Source organism: Mastigoproctus giganteus, chromosome 1 (assembly GCF_048544385.1).
Source record: "Mastigoproctus giganteus isolate SK-2022 chromosome 1, ASM4854438v1, whole genome shotgun sequence".
Taxonomy (NCBI): Eukaryota; Metazoa; Arthropoda; class Arachnida; order Uropygi; family Thelyphonidae; genus Mastigoproctus; species Mastigoproctus giganteus.
The window spans coordinates 71,752,370-71,780,251 of record NC_143575.1 but is presented as its reverse complement, the minus strand read 5'-3'; the positions used below and the strand labels follow the sequence as shown (position 1 = coordinate 71,780,251).

Here is a 27,882-nt window from a genome sequence, read left to right as displayed (position 1 = left end):
AACAAGTACAGAGAAGAATGAGACTGGTGAAGAGAAAAAGATGGTTCTCTTACCAAGAAATGCTTCAGTTCTGCAAATTGCAGCATCTGGAGACTAAGCATCTGCAAGATGATCTGATTGAGGTGTTTAAGGTTTTGAACGTGTTAAGTAAATTCAATGCTGATGGGACTTTTCCTCTTGCTGAGACTATGCTGTTGTTGTTGTTTGTTTGTTATTTTGGTTTTTAGGAGCATTAGCAACTAAGGCCATATTGCTCCGGGAATATGCGGTGGTCATTCCCTTGACCTTTCCGCATCCTTCGTATTTGGTGGTGACGGGCTCGAACCCCAGTCTAATCAAGAAGCGTGTGCTATGCACTGCTGCTTCTTCTCACCTGGCTACGGAGACGCCCTGAGACTATGCATGAGGGGGCATAAATTCAAACTGAGGAAGGATGGTTGATTGCTGGAACAAACTTGCATCTGTTGCTGTGGAAATTGATAGCTTAAATAAATTCAAGGAAGAACTAGACAAACTATTGGAGGGAATAGATAGATGAAACGGGATTTGACTTTTTTTTTTTTTTTTTTTGACTGATGCTGTATAAGCTTACTTTCTTGCATCATTTGTCACTACCAATACTAATACAGATTCTTAACCATCTTAGGCCTACTAAACAAAATTACATTCATAAACATGCAAAGTTCCTTTTATTGTGAGGTACAGAGCTTGTTTCTGCTAATGTCTATTGTGAAATTCATGTTACTTCATAAACTGCATTTCGATTAAACTGCATATATGCATAATGTGCCTATTGTCTTTGTGATGTCTAGCTGTCCACATGTAATTGCTTGGTTTCTAACAGATGGATTTCCATAAAATTTTATATTTGGCTCTTTTAGAAAAATTTGTAAAGCAGTTGCAAATTTCATTAACATTGAGCCAGAAGAAATATGGCAATTATTATTTCTTTATTCATTTATCTACATGTATTGAGCCTCCCCAAACTGCATTAAAATTGGACAAAAATAAATCTGGCAATTATTATTATTATTTTTTTCCATACATATAACCACATAGGCTATCCATTACTGTACACATTGCAGCTAAAGCACTGGATATGTTTTTTGTTGTGCACTGATTGGAAGAATGAATGGGAATATGGTAGATGAGAAGAAATGAAACACTTTTGGTTTGTACATAAAAGTAATTGCTTTTTTGTTCATTTTTTTAATATAAATCATAAATTACTACTATTTGCTAACATGCCTGAAATCTAATGCCCTATGCACATTAACTAACTTGTTTAAATAAAAACTATTATTATGATAAATTTTATTGTCTTACCAATTAATGATTGGATCTTTTCTTCCATTATTTTTATAACAGCCTGATAAATCCATACAGCAACATCACTTAATACTTGTCGATATTCTGAGAGGTCAAAGTTTCGTAGGCACTGTTCATTTTGTTTAGGAGTATTTTCTGCTTGAAATGCCTAGCAAACCAGAAGCCAATGTAATATCTAACAATATTATTCAATGATATAATTATGCCATTCTAGTAGATTTATATGAAGTTATATGAAATCATGAAAATTCACATTAAAACTATTCATACTGCATATAATAGATAAATTGTAAAGCATTATTTATAAAATCAAAGGCATGGCTTCCATTACTGCAAAAATCACACACATACGCACACACAAAAAAAGACAAAATACAATAAAATTAAATTAAAATAGAACAAAAATTACTATATAGTTTTCATCAATTTTACTTTTTATTTTATTACATTTTGCTTCTCAAAGGCACTAACTGCAGAGGAAATGACCTCAGCAAGTTTTGTACTATCGTCAGTGGCTTTCAAAATATTTCTTGTAATTGAGTGTAATGCAGTTTTACGAGGGTGGTTCAATAAAGAATTGCCCTGACCTAGCTGCAGAGATGCTAGCCTGTTGATTCTTGGCACATATTTTAGTCCTTCTCTAGATAGCCACTGTGCAGATGTACACATTTTTCCCATCGATGGATGAGGCTACGGATACCATTTTTGTAGAAGTGGTGAGGTTGGTCTTTGAACCATGACTCTGTTGCAGAAATGAGTGTCTCGTCGTCAGGGAAGTGGGTCCCCCGAAGAAATGATTTGAGGGAAGGAAACAAGAAGTCTGATGGTGCAAGATTGGGTAAGTAGGCTGGATGGGGCAGTATTTCATATCCACAAGTGGCCACTTGTGTTGTTGCAATTTCAGAAGTGTGAACTGGGGCATTGTCTTGAAGCATTCTCACACCTTTGGACAGCATACCATGCCTACATGTTTTGATTTTCTCCCGTAATTTTGTGAGTAAGTTGCCATAATAGGCACCTGTAATTGTTCTACCATTTGGCAGGTAATCAGTCATTATTACATCTTTCTCATCCCAAAACACTGTCAGCAAGACCTTTCCTGCTGACACTTGGACCCTTGCCTTCTTGGGGGGGGGGGGGAGACCACGATGTCACCATTCCATGGACTGCTTTTTACTTTCAGGGTCAAAATGGTGTATCCAACTTTCATCCTGAGTGATTAGACGAGAGAAAAAGGCTTCCTCATTTTTTTGGCACAGGGCTAACAACTCTTGTGATTTCTGTTGTTGACAGCCTTCTGGAAATCAGTCAATAATCGGGAATCCATCTTGCACACAATTTCCATAAATGGAGTTGATCATGAAGGACTGTTTCAACAGAGCCCACACCAATCTTCACCTCCTGGGACAATTCATGCACAGATATCCGGTGATCTTCCATGATTAACGACTCCACTTTTCTGATTGTTCTGTCATCAATGGCTGAATGGGGACGACCTGGAATGGGCTCAGATTCTACTGATGTCTGACCGCACCTAAACTGTCTATGCCAGTACTTCACAATGCCATAGGATGGGGCTTCATCCTTATATAGAGCAATCATCTCCTTGTAGATTTCTTTAGGAGATTTCCCCTTCAAGAACAGACAGCGGATTACAGCTCTGGCTTAAACTTTGTCCATGATGCTGCCTCGTCACATGTTCAGCTCTGTAAGAGAAAAACAAATTAAGGCACAGGGCTGAAATTTTACACCTTTAGTACAGAGATATGTATGATGCTACACACAAAATATCATGATACTGTGATATGTGGAAGTGGTGAGGACAATTCTTTATTGGACCACCCTCATAAATGCAGGGTTTGATCAAAACATTTGGTGAATGATCTTATAATTCCTGAATGCATACTGGTAGTTAAAAGATTGCCAGCTGGGCTTACAATGGCATCAGACATACCCATACTAAGGGTTTTTTTTTTTTTTTTTCAAGTCAGTCTAGCTGAATTTTGTTTTGTGAACACTTGTTTTTCTCATTTGTTGTATCGACTAAATATGACAAAATTTTAACAATGGATGAACATCAAATTTTGTTGTAAATTGGAAATTTAGCCATGAAAGTGCATGAAATGATGCTAACAACTTTTCTGATAACAACATCCCCTCATTTACAAAAAATGCTGATTAAATTTTTTCATAAATGAGAGGATGTTGTTATCAGAATTTGTCCTGCAAGTTGCCACTGCTAATGCTTTGATTGATTGATTAGTTTTTATGCCGCATGAGTGACTAAGGCCATGACATGCCAAGTCCAGACTGCTAATGCAGCGTACTTCCAAAAAGTTTAAAAAAGTTGAGAAATGCAATCTGCCTTAAACAATCTGAAATATTGCAATATGGTTAGCTTTGTCAACATAACAATATGCAGTGTCACATCAACCTGAGTTATTTATCATGTGACTCTTGGTTATACCTAAAACTAAAATAGGACATAAAAGAAAAGCAATTTGAGCTGATTCAAGAAATTCATTCAAAGCATGGTGAACTACCTAAATGCATTCACAAAAGACTTCCAAAAATGTTTTGATCAGTGGTAAGCATATGTGATTACAGGAAGGAATTATATCGAAATTTATTATATTATAAAATTAATCTTTTGTAAAAAAAAAAGTGGGGGGGGGGGGTAAACTGCAGCCATTATCAATCCACTTGCAGGATGGAAGCCTCCTAAATAATTCATGTTGAGAGAAATGGACCATAACCTGTCACTCGTCCAGTGAAGGTTGGCAGATTGACCATATTTAGCAGTCAGGGGTTTGAACACCAGTCTACTCAAAAAGTGTGTGCTACTGCACTCCCGCTCCTCACCACTCGGCTACAGAGGCCAATCTTTTGTAACATTCACTAAATATTTTGATCAAACCTTTTACATGCAATTTTAAATGCTGTATATATTTCTGTACCTGTTGATGCTTCCAGAATAACCAGTAACAGAATTTAGAATTTGTGAACAGTCATGTGGCTCATATTTGTTAATTGTTAGCATTAGCATTAGTAGAGGCATATGATGCAAGAAAGCAAGCTTATTCAGCATCAGCCAATAAAAAAAAAAAAAAAAAACAACCACTACTCCCATTTCACCCCTCAATTCGTTCGAAATACCTGTCCAGCTGAGCCTTAAATTTGTTTAGGCTATCAACTTCAACAACAAGCGATGGAAGTCTATTCCACAAACCAACTGCCCGCTGGCTAAAGGCGAATTTCCGCACATCTATCCGACATCCGTCCTTCCTCAATTTGTTCTCTAGGTATCTGCAGCAGCAGAGACATAAATGTCTTGACAGAAATGTGGGTATTTTGTTCAGATAGCTATTCTGTAATTATCACAAACTTTGCTGTCATGGTTTTAGTAGAAAGGAACCTGACTCGGTGGCACATGTTCTGTTATATCACTGGCGAACTTTTTGAAGAACATTTTCAGAAAATCACAAATTTCGCATTCTTCAAAAATACTAATTGTGGAGCTCACAAGTTGTCTTAATTTTGTGTACTTTCATTAATTATTTCAAAATTATTTATATTCAGCACAGTGTAGTATTAAATATGTACAATTTTTCTAGTTATGTAAGGGTAAATTACTTTCACTTGAAATTTGAAAGCACATTTATAAAAGATTACATCTAAAGCGTTTAGGGCATAAGCCTCAAAGCTATGGAAGAGTCTAGGCTATGTATAAATATAGTGCAAGTGCATCAGAAATACATAACTATATCTGAATAAATCAGAATATTAGTAAAACAGCATCGTTTTAAGTTATATCTCATATTATGAATATCTTCACAACGAGTTGCCATAATATTGCACTACTTCGAATAAGTAACGCTTCATCTAGGGAGAAGACTAATGTTACTTATTCTCAGATGGATACCACCACCCAGACGGCACTGTTTCAGGGCTATTTGGCCCTATGTATTTCTGATGCACTTGCACTATATTTATACAGTCTAGACCAAGGGTTCCCAACCTTTTTTTTGCTTGTGGTGTAACCCCCCCCCCCCCCCCCCCCCCGAGTCCTAACTTTATGTATGTGGACCCCCATATACGCATATGTAATATTCCTAAATGAAATATTTATTTATAGGTTAGTAAAAGCTAATAATTAAACAATTCAATATAATATAAAAAATGTACATTACAAATTTTGAAAATTTTAATTGATAAAACTGAAACATATTTTTACTTGTAATGACAGAATTAGTAAAAAATAAAAAAATTTTAAAAAATACTATTTCAAACAACATATATAAATTTATTCCTAAGGCTATTAAATAGGATCCCATTAAATAGGCCCTACTAATGAGATCCTTGTGGCTGATGTTTTGATATTAGCATTTTAATATCTGGCTCCAATTTTGTGAGAGTCAGACGAAGATCACCTCTTTTTACTACATCAAGTCGATTAAGATTTTTTGTTAACAACTGTGTTACACGACTAAAGCCAGATTCCACAAAATATGATGATGGGAAAACAATGACATACATTTTAGCTGTCTCCCATAAAAGCGGTTATTTACATGCAATGTCACTATTCTTCCATACATCATGCTTTCCTTTTTTGAATAGACTTCGGACTGTCTCATCAGACCGCAATTCAACAAGTTCCTCTTGTAAATCAATTTCAACATCAGCAGCATTTACCTCAGATGGAATCAGCACCCAATCTAGGATATTCAGTTCTAGTAGGTCCTTGAACCGAATTTGCATGTCTCCATAATTTTTTTTTAAATGATCAACATACACAACACAATCATCATCTTTTAAATCACTGCTAACTGAAGCAAGGTTTGGAAACTGGTCAAATGCACGGTGTGAGATGTTAAGACTGTACAATTTGAGTTTTTCTAGGAATCCATTAATGGCTTCTTTGCTAGATATTTAATCACAATTATGTCCTTGCTGCAGCTTATTAAGAGAATTCAGTTTTTCAAACACATCTGAGAGGTAAAATATGTCTGTTTTCACGGCAACCAACTGTTTTCCAATCTCCTTTTCGTTTAGAAATGATACAATACTGTCCCAAAGGACGATGAAGAAAATTGCCTTTAGACAACCATCGCACCTCTGTATGCAGTACAAGACAGTCAAATCCTTCATTTTCATCACAAAATTTGCGAAAGAGACGATCTTGAAGAGCATTAGCCTTAATGAGGTTGACAGCTTTTATTACAAGAGTTAAGGCTTCACGAAGACGTCCACTCAATCTCTTCGCCACCAGATGTTGGCGGTGAATCCCGCAATGTAGGCAAAATACTTTTGGCAATGCATTTTTTAAATGCGTGATAAACCCTCTGTACCTACTGACCATGGAAGGAGTGCCATCAGTAGCACAAGCCATTAAATTTCGAGTGGAATATTTTTTCTCTAAAATAAGACTGGATTCCTTAAATTTTGTTTCACCTTTAGTATCTGTTTTGAGGAATCTTGCAAAAAGCATTTCCTCTCTGAGTTGATTATCATCCATACATCTTACATATGCCAATAAAAGTGCTTCATTGCCCATCAAAGTTGATTCATTGAGTTTCATTGCAAACTGTTTCACTCGTAATTGAGCAATAAGTTGATTTTCTACATCTTCAGACATTTCATCAATGCATCTGGATATTGTGTTATTGCTCAAAGGAAGGTTATCGATAATTTCACGTGCATTTTTGTTTAACATTGTTGAAATTACAACTGATATCGAAGGCAAGATGACAGTTTCACCAAAGCTATGTGGCTTTCCAGATTTTGCTATTATTTTGCTGATTTCATATGATGCTAATAAACCGCTATCTTTATTGCTTGCTTGTTTACTAAAAATCTAATCCAATTTGTTTCTTTCTTGAAAATTGTCTCGTAGTTTTCGGAAATACTCCACTGATTTATTTTTCTTTTTGCTGTGCCTTGTCTCTAAATGGTGACGAAAACTACTTGGCTTCATACTATCATTAGACAGCACAGTCATACATATAAGACACATTGGTTTTGTGATATTATCTGGTGATTCAATAAAACCAAACGACAGATATTCAGTCAAATATTGTCTTGTTTTCTTCTTTGCATGAACCATGGGTAATCTGAAAACAATAATATTATTAACCTATAATATTTAATGTTGGAAATGCTTGTAGGTACTAATGGAAATATAGTTCACCGGAACAATAACGTTCAATAACATAAACAATAGATTTCATCACGATGATGCCGATTACTCACTATAGAATGAAATGATTGCCTCTGACTGACTGACTCTTTCTAGATCAGTCGGTGCTTAAATAATGTTTTCTTCTTCGAGAATTTTCTATGGAAAGAATTTTTTTTTTTTTTTGCTTCAACTAAAGAAGGTTCCAGAAAATACGAGTATCTTCTAACTGCGAATTTCTGGACTTTTCTATGACATTAGTTTCTTTTATTATTATTATTTTTATTTAACAAATTATTTTATTTATAATATTTTATCATGAACCCCTTAGCTCATATTATGGACCACTGAAATACAATTTTTTTCTTGTGGACCCTCTCAACGCTTCTATGGACCCCAGTTGGGAAATTCTGGTCTAGACTCTTCCACAGCTTGAGGCTTATGCCCCAAACGCTTTAGAGTCTAAATACATGATACACCATCAGGCATCTCTCATACTGTGGAGTTATACTTCATAACTGTTTTGCCATCATTGCATCACTCGGGTACCTACCCACCCACCGAAGAAGGGTGAAATAGCCCTGAAACGGTGCCGTCTGGGTGGTGGTATCCATCTGAGAATAAGTAACATTAGTCTTCCCCTTAGGTGAAGCGTTACTTATTCAAAGTAGTGCAATATCATGGCAACTCGTTGTGAAGGTATTCACAATATGAGATATAACTTAAAACGATGCCATTTTACTAATATTCTGATTTATTCGGATATAGCTATGTATTTCTGATGCACTTTCACTATATTTATACATAAAAGATGAGATTTAATTGTAATGAATATATAACAGACAGGAGATGTCCTCTGTGGAATTTTAGTGGGTACAGTATCTTCTCACTCATTTGGAGAGGGTCTGGTTTTATTCCCTCATATGACTAGAGTAATTTCTAAAGGCTTTTTTCAACCACGGCTGAGTAGCCAATCTTAGATGGAGGGGGCAGCACCTCCCCAACTCTGAGAAGTATTCCATGTATTTATTTATTTTTTTTTTCAGTCCACACAACATACAAATTGGCCTGTAAATACACACTTGGTAAAGTCATATACAGATTAATATACAGCAGGCCAGGCAAGCCAGTAGTAATTCTAACAAAAATTGGAAACAAATCAAGATGTTCAAAATAACACAGCTAACTTGAGCATTAATTAGATAACAATGGAACAAGGAGGTCATCATAATAATAGATTACTATTTCACATTTATGCCGCAAACTTATTAGTTCCTTCTCATACGTTCACTGTGTTCCTTATATGTTCACAATTTATCTAATTTAATAAGAACTTGATTATTAGTCTACAGAAAGACTTGTTTTGTTCTAGAAAATTTTTGCAACTTTCAGATAAAATTTGAATTCTCATGCTGGGTTTTTTTCATATAATACAAAAAAAAAAGAAAGAAAAAAAGTAGCAATTATTCAATGATATCACTGACTATATTCAAAGCAATATGATGAAATTTAAATAAGAATATATTACTTACTGCATCTCCACTGTATTGTTTTAAATTATGAAGCAGTCTGCAGGTATTGGCTAACCAGAGAACTGTATATTCTAGATCTTCATGACGTTTCTTAAAAAAAACACACACACAATGAAAACAATGTTATATATTATTATTTCATTCAAAATAAGATACAAGTATAAACTGCCATATCTTAAATATTTTTATATTTAAGATATAATTTAACATGAGATAAGTTATAAAATATCTCAGACTATCACATATATGATATAACCCCTCAAATGGAACTAAGCTGCTGCACTTTAGGGAAAATCATCAAAAATGTCAATTCATTTAGATTCAACAAAAGAGTAAAACCAGTGACTATAATAATGCAATCTTTTTTCTTTATCATTTTTTTAAGTTCATGTATTATGTGAATGATAGGGGCCTACTTTTAACAACCCTTTATGTGTTTGAATAAGACAATACCAATAGCTACCAACTTTTAACTTTCAAAAAACTGGAGATTGGACAGTTGTAAGTACCAGTAGTTTCAAAGTCTCTGGTAGGCTATTATGAAAGAAAATGTGAAATTTTTTTACAAGTATACAAGTATAAACATTCACAGTGCATTTGAAATTAAATTTCACTGGCAAAATGCACATTTTATATTAAAATAAAACCATAGGATTGTTTACCAGTATGCTTAATAAACACATTAACGTTTTTCAGCCTGTGGATTTTTGTTCAAATATTCTATAAGATATAAAATGGTTGTGGCATGAGGAGTTGCAGCACAATTGCAATCGTACAGCTAGCACAACTAAACACACATATTGGAGAGAGAGAGAGAGAGAGAGAGAGAGAGAGAGAGAGAGAGAGAGAGAGAGAGAGAGAGAGAGAGAGAGACCATCCCATACAACCATTGTACTTCTTAAAAATAAACAATTTTATTTTTAATTCAAATAAAATTGTTTATATTCATTTCAGAAGTATACCAATGATGCAATGAATAATTAACCCTGTAGTTTTGTAAAAGGTGCTGTCATAATAGGTGCACTTTAAGAAACTAACCCAAATAAATAAAATATTAAAAAATAACACCACTTTAGTATCAATATGCATTAATTATCAGTATGCAGACTAATAGATTAACTAGAGGTGAAGGCGATTCTTGCACTGCTTCTATTGGAAGATGTAGCAGCTTGGAAAGCAGATTGCAGGGCTGTGTAAAGTACTTGGTGGTCCAGATGCAAAAGGGATAAGTTACCTCGTTTATTTATACTGAGACTTTGATGGCTCCCTAGATTGGGGGTCTTCTTGCGGTGCATCCAATACACCTCCCATTTGCATGGCCCTGGCAGACCATCACAGATTTCTAGCCCTGCTAAGGTCATCAAGGAACAAGTAAATACATGGACTGTGTTAGGATAACTAGGAGTAAGAATGGGTGCATGTATACGTGCATATACATTAATAAGGTGGCAGCCCCACCACGAGACTTACCCCACGAAAGACTGCTAACCTATCCGGAGGACATTCTAAATACTTGAAATAAGCTCAAGGGAAAAAACTGGACGGATCTCAAGGGTAACAACCTAGGCAATGGATATAGGACTACGATTAAGGAACTTAAAGTAGCAACTTGGAACGTTAGGGGAATAAATCACAAATTAGATGAACTGACCATGGAACTAGAAAACAGAAATATTGACATAGCAGTCATTACCGAAACAAAAAAGAAGAACAATTGGCAAACCCAGGGTCCTGAGCTGGATATCATCATTCTTCTCTTTCTTGGTGATGCCTTTCTCTCTCTCTCTCTCTCTCTCTCTCTCTCACACACATACAGGAGGGTAACTCGGGAATTTTTTTTTTTTTTTTTTGGGCTGGTGCAGCATAAGCCTCAGGCTTCCTTGTACCATATGGCTAATAATAATAATAATAATAATAATAAATCAACTGATTTTGCCAGTGTAATTTAATTTCTAGTGCACTGTGAATGTTAAAAAAAATTTCATATTTTCTTTAACATTAGGTACATTTGCAGACTTTGCCCTATCCAGTAATGTTGAGTCAAAGTTTTGTTCATAACGGTGGCCCCACTATCAAGACTTGGCTGTCAGGAGCATTTTCAAAGCCCAGAAAGAAAAGAAATAAACTCATTTTTCTAACCAAGCTGATTATTCCCTCACACTTGGCACTGATATCAGGAATTGTTAAAATGCCAGCACAATTTAGAATCATTGTGTTATACTTCAAGAGTCCTTGTGAACTTGTTAGTTCCCCTATGTTTTAAACTGTTTAAGTCCATCTTCCTTAAGGCACAATATGGCCTTAGCAGCCCTTGTGCCATTAAACAACAAACCAACAACAACCATCTTCCTTCACTTCTTGTTGAAGCTAAATATAAGAAAGGCACCTGGGATGGAAGGGATCTATCTAGTTATATTAAGGGGAGCAGCAAAGGAAGTAAGCAAACCAATATTCTTAATTATAAGAATCCTTGCAGTCAAGGGGGTCCCCACCACTGGAGATATGTGAGTGAATTCCCAATTCACAAAGAATGGAGCAACTGGTAAAAGAAGTAATGCAGGATCATCTAGACAAGGATGCAGTTATAATTTAAACATATCATTGGTTTGTTAAAGGGAAATCTTGTTTGACTAATTTGATTGGTTACTATGATGGTCACTAAGGAACTGGATGCAAAAAATAATTTTGATATCCTATAGTTGAATTTCAGGAAAGCTTTTCATACTGTTGCACATAAAAGACTGCTATACAAATTTGAACAGTGTGGCATTAAGGGCAAGTTACTGCTATGGATAAAGGGACAGTTGAGTGGGAGAAGGCAGAGTTTTAATCAATGGACATTACTCTTCGCGGACTAATGTTATTAGTGGAGACCTCATGGTTCGGTGTTGGGCCCATTGTTGTTTTCTGTATTTATCAATGATACTGATGAAGGCATATCAGGAATAATGTCCAAGTTTGCAAATGGTACCAAGTTTTTAGCAGGGTAGTTAATGACTGTATGCTCTATAAACGTTAGGCACATGGGCTGAGAAATGGCAATTGAAGGTTAACATTGATAAATGCAAAGTATTGCATATAGGTAGCAGTAAATGAAAAAGACCTGGAGGGGGGATAATTTTGCAGTCAGATATGAAGTTCCCTCAGCAATGCAGACAGGCTGCCAGGATAGCCCCTGGGGTTCTGTCAATGATATACAGGAATTTTGCTAGCAGAGATAAGGAAGTGATTATCCCATTGTATAAGGCAGTGGTCAGGCCACATCTTGAATACTGCATACAGGTCTGGAGGCCCACCCCATTTTAGGAAGGATGTGGAACTGTGGGAATGAGTACAAAGAAAGGTGATGAGATTGGTGAGCAGACAAAGGGGTGCTCTTACTAAGACAGGTTTTAGTTCTGCAGATTGTAGCATCTGTAGACTAGGAACTTGCAAGGTGATCTGATTGAGGTGTTTACGAATTTGAATGGATTGAGCAATCTCAGTTCTGTTGGGATTCTTCCTCTTGCTGACTATACACACGAGAGTGTACAAATTCAAATTGAGGAAGGATAGTTGCAGAACAAATGTGCGGAAGTTTGCCTATTGACAGCAGGTGGTTGATTGCTGGAACAAGCTTCCATTTGTGGTTGTGGAAGCTGATAGTTTAAATAAATTCAAGGACGAAGTAAACAAACTATTGGAGGGAATGAATAAGTGAAATGGGAGGTGGCATCTCATTTGTCAACAATGCTATTCTCACAAGCATATACCTTTGGTATTTTGCTACTGGAAAACATATTTCTGAACACTGCACCTGCATGAGCAGCACAACTCAGCAGAAGATTATGTTCTATGAGAAAAGACGCAAATAAACATTTGGCACGATAATAATTATCTTCACCACAAAATGCAACCTCTGTTTCTGCAATTCTTTCTATGCATTGCTCTTTGTCATTGTGATTATTTTTAGTATTAGTAGTAATAATGGCAAATGAAACCATATGAGCAAGCTTATGCAGTATCACGAGGGGGAAAGACAACTTCCCATATTGCCTGTCTGTCCCCTCTAAAATTTGTTCTAATTCTTTCTTCCTTTAATTTATTCAAACTATCCACTTTCAACCACCTGCTAGCTGAAGGCAAATTTCCATGCATCTATCCTGCAACCATACGTCCTCAATTTGAACTTAAGCACTCTAATGTGTGTAGGCTACACAAGTGCAGGATGCCATCAACTTTGAGCCTAATCACTCCACTCAAAGCCTTAAATACTACAATCAGTTCGCCTTGCAGGTGCCTAATCTCCAGATGCTGCAGTTTGCAGAACTGAAGCCTTTTCCAATAAGAGCACCCTTTGGTTCCTCTCACTAATCTTGTTACTCCTCTCTGCACTTGTTCTAACAGATCCACATCTTTCCTAAAATGAAACCCCGAGACTTCGATTGTAGTACTCAACATGTGACCTAACCATTGTCTTATATAATGGGATAATCACTTCCTCATCCCTGCTGGCAAAAATTTCCTATGTATCACTGACAAAACTCCATGGATTGTCCTAGCAGGCCATCTGCACTGGTCGAGGAACTTCATATCTGACTGCACAATTACCCTCCAGGTCTTTTTCATTCTCCATTACCCACTGTGTGGTACCTCATAGTTGGTACGTTATTCTGGGATTACTGTTACTCATATGTAGTATTTTGCATTTGTCAACGTTAAACTTTAATTGCCACTTCTCATCTCATTTGTCTATTTTGTTTAGATCTTTTTGCAGTAGAATATCCTGATTACTGTCATTAACCATCCTGCTAACCTATGTATTTTCTGAAAACTATGACATTAAATATGCACCTGATATGTCATTAATATCATTAATAAATATAGAAAATAACAACGGCCCAGAACTGAACACTGGGGTACTTCACAAATAACAGAAGGCCAAGAAGAGCAATGTCCATTAATAACCACTCTGTCTTCTCCCACCCAAGCATCCTTTTATCCACAGCAGTAACTTACCCTTAATGCCACACTGCTCCAATATATACAGCAGTCTTTTACGTGGAACAGTTTTAGTGTCAAAAAGTTTTTTTTTTGAAATCTAAGTATTTTTGAAATCTAAGTAATATATGATGTCAAAATTATTTTTTACATCCAGTTACACTTTTACTGCATTATAATATCCAATCACTTTGATCAGACGAGATTCACAAATGCGTGCGTTGACTGTAGTATAACTACATTCTTGTATAGATGATCCAACATTACTTCTTTAACCATTGACTTCACCATTTTTCCTTAAACAAGTCAAGCTAACAGGTCTGTAATTACTCGTGTCTCCCTCGGATTCTCTTTTGTGAACTGGGGATACATTTTCACATCCATAGGGACCTCCCTTGAATCTGAGGATGCTCTCATAATTATGTGCTAAAGGTTTGCTTATCTCTTTTGCTGCCTCTTTTAATATAATTTGATAGATTTCATCTACCCTAGTTGCCATTTTAGGCATGTTCACTCACGCACGCACATGCATGCACGCACACACAAAATATAAAATAAAATACGAGTGAGTTAAAATCGGGAGAAAAGGCAGAAAAAATAAAATATGACAAATGCACCAAACCAGCAGCAAAGGATGCAGATGTGTATATATATGATCAAATTAATCCAAAAATTAAATAGAGAAATAAAAATTATACATTAAAATAAATAAGAAAAATAATAGGAAAAGCTAACATCAGTGGCAGCAGAAAAAGCACAATCCACTACATGTTGCATATAATAAGCTAAATTAAAATAAAATATTGCCAGTAGCATGGCAAACCAGTGGAGTGGAGTGAAAATGAACTGAACCAAATAAAATAACAATAACAGAAAAATATTGGGGGGGGGGGGGTTAAAGAAGAAAAGGTTAGTATTGAAGCAACGTTCCTAAAATAATTTAGAAATTAAGCCAATTAAGAGAAATTTAGTGGCGGCACCTCGATGGCACCCGTTTCTGAATTATGTGAAATCTCACTAAAGTGGAAACGTAAACTAACAACATTACATAACCAAATAAACTGAAAATTAATAAAATAAAATAGACCGACCATTATGCCCCATCTCGACAGAGGACCACAAGGCCAATAATAGTCAGAGAATTACTGCTTTTCGAACGCTAAACAAATCCATGCAACGACAGAATGATACTAAGATCAAACCACAGACGCAATAGATTTGCATAGCGGTGGTCCTTATGCAGCAAAAAATAATAAAACAGAAAGCCTAGTACTCGCATGGCAAAACCATACCACTGACAAAACGATAGTTGAACTGAAAATATATAGAGACAAATTAGGCTATAGATGGCAGTACGTACGCAACATTAGCACATCATCAACGCTACCCCCATTTAAATATGATCAAATTAATCCAAAAATTAAATAGAGAAATAAAAATTATATATTAAAATAAATAATAAAAATAATAGGAAAAGCTAACATCATTCTTATTTATTTTAATATATACTTTTTATTTCTCTATTCAGATTTGGTAACAATAATATAGTAGAAATATGTTATTAGTTGATCCCGAGTTACGTAAAACTTGACGAAGTAAGAAGTCCTGGAACGTATCTCTTATGTATGTCGGGGACTTCTGTATTTTTGGATTAACCGGGAAATCGATTATCCGGGATATGTTTTTTACCCTCTATCCCGGAAAATCGAAAGTCTATATAGAAAAGAAGGGGCTGTAAATGATAGCGCGAATACACATGGTCAATACGAAAAATGTGACCAAAGCAGTAACACATAAGAGCAGTTCTATGCATTAATAATTTATAGTAATAAAACTAACAAGAAAGAGAGCTGTAAAATATTGATAACCAGTGATCTCTATATTTTCAAGATGGTGCAAACATCCATCTTGAAAATATAGAGAATCTGTGTTAAAATTAAGACTAAAAAGCATGTAGAAATATGGCAGGATGTGCAACAAACAAGACTAACCAAAGATATAAAACAGAAGTGGCTGAAATTCAAAGAATAGCATCAGATAGCTGATTCTTAAATTGATATAAAATATAATATCAGTGGGTTAAAACCAGGAGAAATAGTGGAAAAATAAAAAATAAAAATAGGTTGGATATGACAAATGCACCAGAGCGTGCAAAGCAGCAGCAGCAATGGATGCAGATGTATATATATGTATAAAAATGTGAAGCTGAAAGTGCAAGTTACACAAAAGCCAAGAGGAAAAAGATAGTAGAAATATGAGAAAACGCATGCTAAATATAAAACTAAGTATACAGAAGTATATCAGGATGTGTAACAAACAAAACTAACTAAAAAAGACAAAACATAAAGGACATAGAACAGAAGTGGCTGTAATTTAAAGAACAGCATCACACAAAGCAGCAGATAGCTAATTCTTAAACTGATATAAAATATAATACCAGTGAGTTAAAACCAGGAGAAAAATTGGAAAAATAAAAACAAGTTGGATAAAACAAATGCACCAGAGCATGCAAAGCAGCAGCAAAGGATGCAGATGTATATACAGGGTGTTTCAGTTAAACGTTTCAGAACTTCTAAGAGGGGTAGGGTACATCCTGACAACTCGAAATCATATAGCAATGTGGGGTCAGAAATGCTTTCCTGAAGTGGTGTTGTACACAGAAGCACCATAAAGAAAAGAGACCGTAAGTGAGAAATCGTTTTAATAATACATGAAAAGAAGCAAAAGGTACATGGATTAAAGTAAGTGTTCGAAGTTTCTTCCACGGGCTATAATGCACGCCTCACATCTCCGACGCATGGACATCCGAACATTCTGGAATACTCCAGGCGAATTTCGAATTTCTTCGGCAGCTACTGCGATTCTTGCAGCCAGCTCCTCAGCATTGTCAATAGGGGTGTCATAAACTAGCGATTTCATATGACCCCAGAAATAAAAATCAAGACATGATAGGTCGGGTGACTGAGCAGGCCAACGCACGGGACCACCACGTCCTATCCACTGTTGACCAAATGTGACATCCAGGTAGTTACGAACATCTCCGCTATAATGGGCAGGGGCTCCATCGTGTTGGAACCACATTGTCTGTTGCGTCGATGCAGAAATCTGTTCATCTCTCAAAAGTTTTGGCAATACTTGCTGCAGAAAGATCAAGTAGATAGGTCCGGTTAGACGACACGGTAACAGGTAAGGTCCGATGAGGTGATCTCCCATAATACCGGCCCATACATTGACCGAAAATCGAATCTGTGCTGCACGACGTCGTATTGCATGCGGGTTCTCGACCGCCCAGATATGGTCGTTATGCGTGTTGAAAATTCCTTCCCTTGTGAAGGATGCCTCATCAGAAAACAACACTTCAGCAGGAAAAAGGGGATTTGTAGCACATTTTCCAAGGTACCACTGTGCGAAAGCAATACGAGGTGCATAATCCTCCGGTTGCTGTGTCTGGACACGCTGCACGTGAAATGGATGCATGTCTTGTTCTCGGAGAATCCTCCAGACGCTGCAATGGGAAACCCCGACTGCGTTTGCTAGACTTCGTGTACTCGTTCTTGGATTCCCCTGTAGCTGGTTGCAAGAATCGCAGTAGCTGCCGAAGAAATTCGAAATTCGCCTGGAGTATTCCAGAATGTTCGGATGTCCATGCATCGGAGATGTGAGGCGTGCATTGTAGCCCGTGGAAGAAACTTCGAACACTTACTTTAATCCATGTACCTTTTGCTTCTTTTCATGTATTATTAAAAACGATTTCTCACTTACGGTCTCTTTTCTTTATGGTGCTTCTGTGTACAACACCGCTTCAGGAAAGCATTTCTGACCCCACATTGCTATATGATTTCGAGTTGTCAGGATGTACCCTACCCCTCTTAGAAGTTCTGAAACGTTTAACTGAAACACCCTGTATACGTGTGTGAAGCTGGAAGTTTAAGTTACACAAAAGCTGAGAGGAAAAAGATAACAGAAATATGAGAAAATAAATGATAAATTTAAGACTAAAAAGTATGTAGAGGTATGGCAAGATGTGTAACAAACAAGCATTTTTTGTATTGACTGTGTGTGTTCATGCTATCATTTCCAGCCTCTTCTTTTCTATACATCAGGTATAGATTTAAGTTTTTTACACTTTTTAGCAATCATTAATTTTAAAACTCTGTTTTATTCGACTTTTTCAGCTTTCGTTTCCAACTTTTACCATGCTGGCATTTGACATTGGTGTCCAGCTTAAGGCCATTTGCTTGCTTCAATTCTTTTTGTACTCAGTTATTTGTACATCTAGTTTTGGTTTTAATTTACCTTGACCTTAAATTTTAATTTACTTTACCTTATCTTTTATTATATACACTGCATTGGGACTACCTTGTCCATAATGTATTATACTGCTTTCCCTTTTTGGTCTTATTTTGTTAAATTTCTTTTTTACACTGTTATGGACAAGTATAGAAACACAGTACTTTGATGCGTGGTCAGGTGTAGTCCCCTGATGAAATACCTGATCATGTATCAAGTTTTACTTTTGCTGTCATCAGATTTTATTGCATATTTGCTCTACTTCCCCTTTTTGAATTATACCAAATTTGCACACCCTTATCTGATGCAGTGACTGTTACTTTTATTTTTCATTATTTAATATTTTTTTACAGATCACTCCATTTTAATTGTCTTTATGATATAACCTGCATTTTCTTTTTGGCTTTTGGCATTCCGTGTAACTTACACTTCCATCTTTGCATCTGTCATATTTCTTACAATATACATATATACAGTAAAACCCCCGCTATTCGCGGTATCTGTATTTGCGGTCGCTGATTTAACATAGAATGAAACCTAAAAAAATGTGAATTTTAAAGTGCCGTGAACATTTTCCGCCATAAAAAAACATGGGCGTGGCTAAAATTATCTTTCCTGGTCAAAACAGCGCTCAGTGGGTGGGGGAGAGGGGTGACAAAATCGCGAGCGTGGATGTTTCTCGCTAATCCTTGTTCGGCATGTGTTATGCGCTTGCCATGGAAGGTTTCGTTGTTTGTTTTTAATTTATATGCTTTTAAAATTGAATAAATTTATCAATTTATAAATTGATATGCTTATAAAATTGATTAATCTACCATTTTGCAGTGTAAAACAGACTTTTTCGAGTACGTTAACGAAAGAAAGTGACTTTATTTGAACAAGTTCTTTCTAACCCTTACAAAAATATGGCTACGAATACCAAGGGAAATGTGAATGTGAAATTATCAAAGAAGGTGATGACATTGGCGAATAAAATTTAGTTATTAGACAAAATTTCTAATGGTGAAAGTGTCTTCTCAGTGGCAAAACATTATAAAATCAATGAGTCAAGGGTACGATCAATCAAGAAATCGGAAGAAAAAAATCTGCCGTAGTGTCCGTGAAAACGCGCTAATTGCTTCAAAAATTTGCTCTGTAACTCGTGATGTTAAATTAGAAAAAAATGGAAAAGCTTTAAATCTGTGGATAGAAGACCGAACTCAAAATAAAATTCCGTTAAGTTAACTCATTATTCGTGAAAAGGCAAAACTCCTTCATCAACACTTTAGCGAAACTGGTGATAGCACTGGCGGGATAGCCAGTGCTAGCCATGCTACCACCAGCGAAACTGGTGATAGCACTGGCGGGATACGTTTTTTAGCTAGCAAAGGCGGTGGTTTGAAAGATTTGTTTGAAATTTCTAATAAATATTACATTTAATATTAAACTGTTTCTTATTTTCATTTCGATGCCATATGCTTGCATTTCACTATGTACTGTCTGTGTACATAGTCATATTATGAAGGTACATATAATATATACATAGACGAAATTTTAGACTAGTTTTTCTTATATATTTCATACTTTGGAATGGAACCCCTTTATTACTATGGGAGCCATAACTCAGTATTCGCGGCATTTCTCAGGAACGTAACCCCCGCTATTCGCGGGGGTCTACTGTATATATATGTAATATATAAAATATATATAATCTAATATGAAAAATTGGGATAAATGTAAAAGTTATGTCAGTTCAGATTAATGCCATCAATAGTAGATTGTACATTACATCAGTCTGTAATCTAATTACTATAGTAAGAGTATAATATGTACTATATAGGTATTGAAAGTGTATTTAAACATAGGCATAATAGTATACAGCTGGCCGTAAGGCCAAAAGAACTTATAAAGATTAAGATAGCCTGTGTTGGTCTACATTGCCATACCCTAGAAATAAACATATAATTAGCAATAATATATAAATATATAATACAGAATACAATAATGATTATGTAGCTAATTATTGATATACAGATATATCAATTTATGGACTAATTTATGACCCATTTATGGACTAATTCAATGGAAAGGTTCGGTGAAACACAAGTAGTTGCTCTTGACATCTCAAAGGCTTTTGATCGTGTTTGGCATAAAGGTCCTCTAAACAAGCTTCCATCTTATGGTTTGCCAACAGTTTTTAGTAATTGGTTATCCAGTTTTCTCTCTGATCGCTCACTGAGGGTGATGGTAGATGGCTCTCTGTCTTCTAACTTCTCCACTAATGCCGGTGTCCCCCAAGGTTCAGTTCTTTCCCCCACTCTTTTCCTCTTGTATATCAATGACCTTCTTCCACTGACTGGAAATCCTATCCATACTTTTGCCGATGATAGCACATTGCATTCAACTTTCCATTTTGAGAAACCTTGTCTGTTGAAAAAAAGCCGTGAAGTAGGGTTAAATTTGAAAGTGTCTGCAATTCTGCCCAGACACGATAGGAGGGAGTATATGATGAGAGCCTTGTCGATCAATTCGGCCCTGGAAAGATTGTGCAAGGCTCAAGGGGTAGAATTTTTTTCAGCCTGGAATGTACTTGTTAACAGGAGAGATTGCTTCTACAGGGATGGGATACACTTAAATAGAAAGGGAGCAAGAATATTTGCTGATGCTATCGAGGCAGTGTTAGGTGGGTCAGAAAACTGCTAGCTTGGGGGGAGACAAAGACCAATAGATTGACAGTAGCCACTGGCAGAGGTGAAAGAGATTCTTGCACTGCTTCTATTGGAATGAGCAGAAGCCTGAAAAACAAGATGCAGGATATTTCAGAGACTGCTGGAAGTCATTGTGATACAAGTAAACACATGGGTTGTGTTAGTGTAGCTAAGAATAGAAACAAGTGCAGGTATACTTGCGTGTACACCAATGCTAGGAGTTTAGTAAATAAATTTGATGAATTTGAGGTATTGCTCAAAACATCAAAGGCAGATATTGTTGGGATATCAGAGACGTGGTGTCACACAGATATAAGGAATGCGGAACTGGAATTTGGGGAATACAATGTGTATAGAAAGGATAGACAGGACAGGAGGGGAGGAGGGGTTATGCTATTAGTTAAAAAACACATAAAATCCAAGGAAGTGAAGCCAGTCGACATTGATGGACAGGGCAGTGTCGAGTCAGTTTGGTGTGACATAAGCATAGGTAAATCAAAATTGAAAGTAGGAGTGTGCTATAGGCCTAATGACTCTGATGAGTATAATAAGATACTGTACATGGAAATAGAATGGGCCAGTAAATCAGAGAGTCTTATAATGGGGGATTTTAATTTCCCAGATATTGACTGGAATTTGTGGGTTGGTCACTCACACACTAGCAGGGCTTTTGTGGATTTATTGGATAATTGTTTTTGACACCAGCATGTTCGGGAGGCAACTAGAGGGAGTAATACTCTTGATCTGATTATCAGTAGTGATTCTTCATGCATTAGGAATCTGCAGATAAAGGAACCACTGGGTGGCAGTGATCACAGTGTGCTGAAGTGGGATTTACTCAAGGAGGTAACTACCATCAGAGGCAAAGGGAAGGGTTTTTGCTTTCGTAAAGGCGACTATGATGGTCTGAGACAGTATTTAAATTCTATACAGTGGGACCAACTGATGATGTTACCAACAGCAAATTCAAAATGGGAAGCATTCAAGGAACTAATCTTGGAAGCTACCAGGCTTTACATACCAACCAAGAAATTTTGTTCAAGGTTCAGGCCTAATTGGTTGTCAGATGAACTAATGAGACATATGGCAGAGAAGAAAAATGCATGGGATACATACAAATTAATGGGTGACATGGAAGCCTATGATAGATATAAGTTGGTCTGTAACCAAGTCACAAAGGAGATTAGGCAGGCAAAGGCAGATTATGAGAAATCCTTGGCAAAGGACGCAAAGAAAAACAGAAAAGAGTTCTTTACCTATTTAAACTCAAGAAGGAAAGGGATGAATCAGATTGGTCCACTGGATGTTGATGGTTCAACAGTTGAGGATCCTGCTCAGGTGGCTAACAATCTAAATGAGTATTTTGCATCTACATTCACACATGAGGAGTTATTCAGGAAGGGGAATGTCGTAGGTGAAGTAAACATTGGCAGTGAGCTAGATTATTTTCTAATAACTGAGAGGAAAGTGGAGGAGAAATTGCTGAGGATAAACATAAAAAAGGCACCAGGGGTGGATGGGATCTATCCAGTTATATTAAAGGAGGCAGCAAAGGAAGTAAGCAAACCCCTAGCCATAATTATGAGCGCTTCTTTGGACTCAGGGGAGGTACCCATGGACTGGAGATGTGCAAATGTAACCCCAATTCACAAAGGAGGATCAAAGGCTGACACAAGTACAGGCATACCTTGATTAACGTTACCTCTGATAACGAAGCTTCGATATAACGAAGTCCGCAATTTCAAGCCCCATTTAACATAAAAATATTCCAGTTTAATCACCTGAAATCTAAACAAACTGAAGAAATTACGGAAACCTTTGGGGCTTCTCGTGGTTGGTTCGAGAAATTTAAAAAACAGGCCAGGATTCATAGTGTAAAATTAACAGGAGAAGTTTCCAGAAAAACTAAAGGAAATAATTGAACGTGAAAATTTTCCACCAAATTTGGTGTTCAATGTTGACGAAAGCGGTTTGTTCTGGAAACGGCTATCAACAAAAAGCTTCATTTCTATTGAAGAAAAATCAGCTGCTGGGTTCAAAGCAGCCAAAGACCGTTTAACGTTACTCTTTGGATCAAATGCCTCTGGCAATTATAAATTAAAATTGTTATTAGTTTACCATTCAGAAAATCCGAGGGCGTTAAACGTAACATAAAACTGAATTTACCTGTAATACGGAAAGCAAATAGAAAAGCGTGGGTTACCAAGGAGTTATTTACTGATTGGTTTGTTAACCACTTTTGTCCTGAAGTAAAACGGTATTGTCAAAAAAACAACTTTGAAGAAAAAGCTCTTTTGTTGTTAGACAATGCTCCGGGACATCCTACTGATCTTAACACGTTGGACACATGCATTCCTGTCAAAGTTGTGTTTCTTCCAGCAAACACAACTTCCCTGCTTCAACCATTGGATCAGGGAGTAATAGCATCATTTAAAGCTTATTATCTGCGTCGAACATTAAGCAATTTAACTGAACTAGAGGATAAAGAGGAAATGACAGTTAAAACTTTTTGGAAAAACTACACCATTAAAAACGCAATTTAAAACATTGATAGTTCTTGGAAAGAAGTCACTAAGAAATGCCTACATGGAGTTTGGCGCAAAATATGGCCAGAAGTTGTACTAGAAGAAGAAAATAACATCCAAGAAATTAGAAATGAAGTTATCCAGATGGCTCAATCAATAGGTTTCGAAAATGTCGATGAAGAGGATGTTAGAAATTTATTGAATGCAGAAGATGATGGTTTTTCAGTGGAAAATTTAGAAAACCTTGTTAGCAACGAAGACAAAGATAATGAAGATGAAGTTAAAGAAGTTCCTGCTGAAAAAGTGTTAACAACCAAAGATTTAAAAAGGTGCTTAAATGACATTGAAAACGTTTTGCCGACCGGGCTAGCCTGCCCGGCAACCCAAAGGTCGCGGGTTCGATTCCCGCCTCGGGCTTGGATCAAAGTACTGCAAAAAAACCTTGGGAGGTGCAATATGGCCACAGAAGCCGATGCCCCAACAACTATCAAAAAAAAAAAAAAAAAAAAAAAACGTTTTAAATTTTTTTAGTGAAAATGATCCTGATTTAGGAAGAAGTTTTATTGTTCAGCGATCAGTGTTAAATGCAATAACTCCGTATAGGCAATTGTTAAATGAAAGGAAAAAAAAGCATAAGCAATCAACTTTAGACTCATATTTTAAAATGTGATTTCACTTTGTATGTAAGTTGACTGTTTATTTAATAAAACTTTTCTTTGTTCGAAAAAAAAGCTTTTCATTTTCTTTACGTAGGAACGTATCCCTATTCTGGCCATAGTATTTTTACCTCTGAAAACGAAGTTTCGCTTAGCGAAGTAATTTTGTGGAACGCATCCTATTCGTTATTCGAGGTATGCCTGTAATTATAGACCTGTTAGTTTAACTTCGGTTCCAGGAAAATTAATGGAGGCACTGGTTAAAGAAGCACTGCAGGATCATCTGGACAAGAAGTCAGTTATAGCTCAGACACAGCATGGTTTTGTTAAGGGCAGGTCTTGTCTGACCAATTTGATTGGATACTATGATGTAGTCACAAAAGAACTGGATGCAGGGAATAACTTTGATATTATATATTTGGATCTTAGAAAGGCTTTTGATACTGTTGCGCATGGAAGACTGCTGCACAAATTGGAGAAGTGTGGCATTGGAGGCAAATTGCTGCTATGGATAAAGGGATGGTTGAGTGGCAGAAGACAGAGAGTGGTAATCAATGGACACTGCTCAACGTGGACTAATGTTATTAGTGGAGTTCCTCAGGGTTCAGTGTTGGGTCCATTGTTGTTTTCTGTATTTATAAATGATATTGATGATGGTGTATCAGGCTTAATGTCCAAGTTTGCAGACGATACCAAGGTTGGCAGGGTTGTTAAGGACACTACTGATACTATGCTGCTGCAACAGGATCTGGAAAGGTTGAGCAGATGGGCTGAGAGGTGGCAAATGAAGTTTAACATTGACAAATGTAAAGTACTACATATGGGAAACAGTAACCGCAGATCAACGTATCAACTCTGTGGTACTACGCTGACAGTGGTAGAGAATGAAAAGGACCTGGGGGTAATTGTGCAGGCAGATATGAAGTTCTCTGAGCAGTGCAGACGAGCTGCAAGAGTAGCTCATGGTGTCTTGTCAATGATATACAGGAATTTTTCTAGCAGGGATAAGGATGTGATTATTCCCTTGTATAAGGCATTGGTCAGGCCACACCTTGAGTACTGTATACAGGTCTGGAGGCCTCATTTCAAGAAAGATGTAGAGCTGCTGGAACGAGTACAGAGAAGGGCAACAAGATTAGCGAATGGAACAAAGGGTTGCTCTTACGAAGAATGGCTTAAGTTTTGCAAATTACAGAGTCTGGAGACTAGGCATCGGCGAGGTGATCTGATAGAGGTGTATAAGGCTTTGAATGGCTTGAGCATGCTCAATGCCGATGGGATTCTTCCTCTTGCTCAGAATAATCACCTGAGAGGGCATAAATTCAAATTGAGGAAGGACGGATGTCGGATAGATGTGCGGAAATTTACCTTTAGCCAGCGGGCAGTTGGTTTGTGGAATAGACTCTCATCGCTTGTTGTTGAAGTTGATAGCCTAAATAAATTTAAGGCTCAGCTGGACAGGTATTTAGAACGAACGGAGGGGTGAAATGGGAGTAGTGGTTGTTTTTTTTTTTTTTTTTTTTTTTTTTTTGGCTGATGCTGAATAAGCTTGCTTTCTTGCATCATATGCCTCTACTAATGCTAATGCTAATGCTAAAAGAACTTATAAAGATTAAGATAGCCTGTGTTGGTCTACATTGCCATACCCTAGAAATAAACATATAATTAGCAATAATATATAAATATATAATATAGAATACAATAATGATTATGTAGCTAATTATTGATATACAGATATATCAATTTATGGACTAATTTATGACCCATTTATGGACTAATTCAATGGAAAGGTTCGGTGAAACACAAGTAGTTTCTCTTGACATCTCAAAGGCTTTTGATCGTGTTTGGCATAAAGGTCCTCTAAACAAGCTTCCATCTTATGGTTTGCCAACTGTTTTTAGTAATTGGTTATCCAGTTTTCTCTCTGATCGCTCACTGAGGGTGATGGTAGATGGCTCTCTGTCTTCTAACTTCTCCACTAATGCCGGTGTCCCCCACTCTTTTCCTCTTGTATATCAATGACCTTCTTCCACTGACTGGAAATCCTATCCATAGTTTTGCCAATGATAGCACATTGCATTCATCTTTCCATTTTGAGAAACCTTGTCCAGCTCAATCAGCTTCAAGTTCTCGAAAATCTGCTGCCAATTCCTTAAATGCCGATCTTCAGGTAATTCTCCAGTGGGGCAAAGACAACTTAGTTGATTTCAACCCTTCTAAAACTCAATCTTGTCTTATATCTCACAAAAAGGATTCTTCTGCTCCTATGCTTATCTTTAGTGACACTCCGATTTCTAGGCAAAATGATATATCTCTTTTGGGGATTACCCTGACTTCTAATCTCTCTTGGCACAAGCACATTACAAATATTGCTTCCTCTGCATCTAAAAAACTTGGTTTTCTCTTTCGCTCTCGGCGTTACTTTTCTCCCAAACAGCTGCTCACTCTGTATAAATCGCAAATCCGCCCTGCCATGGAATATTGTTCCCACATCTGGGGTGGTGCCCCCAAAACCTCTCTCAGGCTTCTTGATTCCATTCAGAAGAGGGCAGTTAGGTTAATTAATGATTCATCTCTAACAGAGTCTCTCCACTCGCTTTCTCATAGACGCACTGTTTCTGCTGCATGCCTCTTCTACAGATACTTCCATGGGCACTGTTCCTCTGAATTGGCTTCTATAATTCCCGCTCTCTCTTTCAAAACAGTCCGAACACGTGCCGCCACCAGCCAACATCCATTTACTGTCCAACTTCAAACCCACAGAACCAACTTTTCATCTTCCTCATTTATTCATTCAACTGCCGTTTTCTGGAACAACCTTCCTTCATACGTTTTTCCTGAAAATTACAATCTACAGAAGTTCAAGTCCAATATGAACAAATATCTTCTTTCGTCTTCTCAACCTCCAACCCAAGCACGGTACTAAGTACTATAGGTTATAATACCTCTCGTGTTTGGGGTTCTCATAAAAAAAAAAAAAAAAAAAATATTGAATGGAACTTCTTCAAGGACTAACCCCATTCATTATATCCCACCAATCATTAGCAAGGCTATCTGTTTCTGATTGCTATCTGACTGTTTAACTAGGTCCAATTAATAAACATAAAGGCAATTTATGCTAACCTTTAAATTTAACAGCAAACAGGCAAGATAACAGTTAGCCCGACAGATAGCTTTGAAACGAATATACAGAATATAATACAGAAAATAGAGGGTCAACCATAATTTTCATTTCAGTTGTGGTTATATTATTTAATTTATATTTGTGTTATATTATTTAATTTATATTTATAAGGAGTAAGGAAGTAAGGATAAGTATAGTAATAGTACCTGAATTTACCTTGAGTTGCTCTAATAGACCTTGAGGTATAAAAATTTAGGGTTAGATAGCAAAAAGTGAAAAGTAAAGAAAATAGCTGTATATAATGGTACTTGGGCTATATCGGGAGCGTAACTACCTGACCCTTTAGTACGGGATCCTGGTATGACTACAAGGGGTTAAAGGATGGTATTCAATGGACAAAAATAGGTTTACAATAATGAAATATAGAATAACAATAATGAAATAAAGGAATGGCTAATTCCAAATATCAGAATGTTGAATATTTATATAAAATTGAAATTAGTAATAATTATAATTAATATAATTCATCCTGAGTGATATACTAATAAATTACAGACAATCTTTATAGAACTGTTAAATTAACC

The 27,882-nt window shown here is 36.6% G+C and overlaps 1 protein-coding gene across 3 annotated transcripts in view; it reads right to left on the bottom strand.

Annotated features, from left to right (window-relative positions):
• didum (dilute class unconventional myosin) overlaps positions 1 to 27,882 on the bottom strand; it is an 814,019-nt gene that overhangs the window by 91,633 nt on the left and 694,504 nt on the right. For all 3 annotated transcript variants that reach the window (XM_090373351.1, XM_090373360.1, XM_090373369.1), the window contains 2 exons: positions 9,037 to 9,126; positions 1,327 to 1,477 (listed from right to left, as the gene is read on the bottom strand). In XM_090373351.1, the coding sequence (XP_090229477.1) occupies positions 1,327 to 1,477; positions 9,037 to 9,126 (241 nt within the window). The remainder of the gene's footprint in view (positions 1 to 1,326; positions 1,478 to 9,036; positions 9,127 to 27,882) is intronic.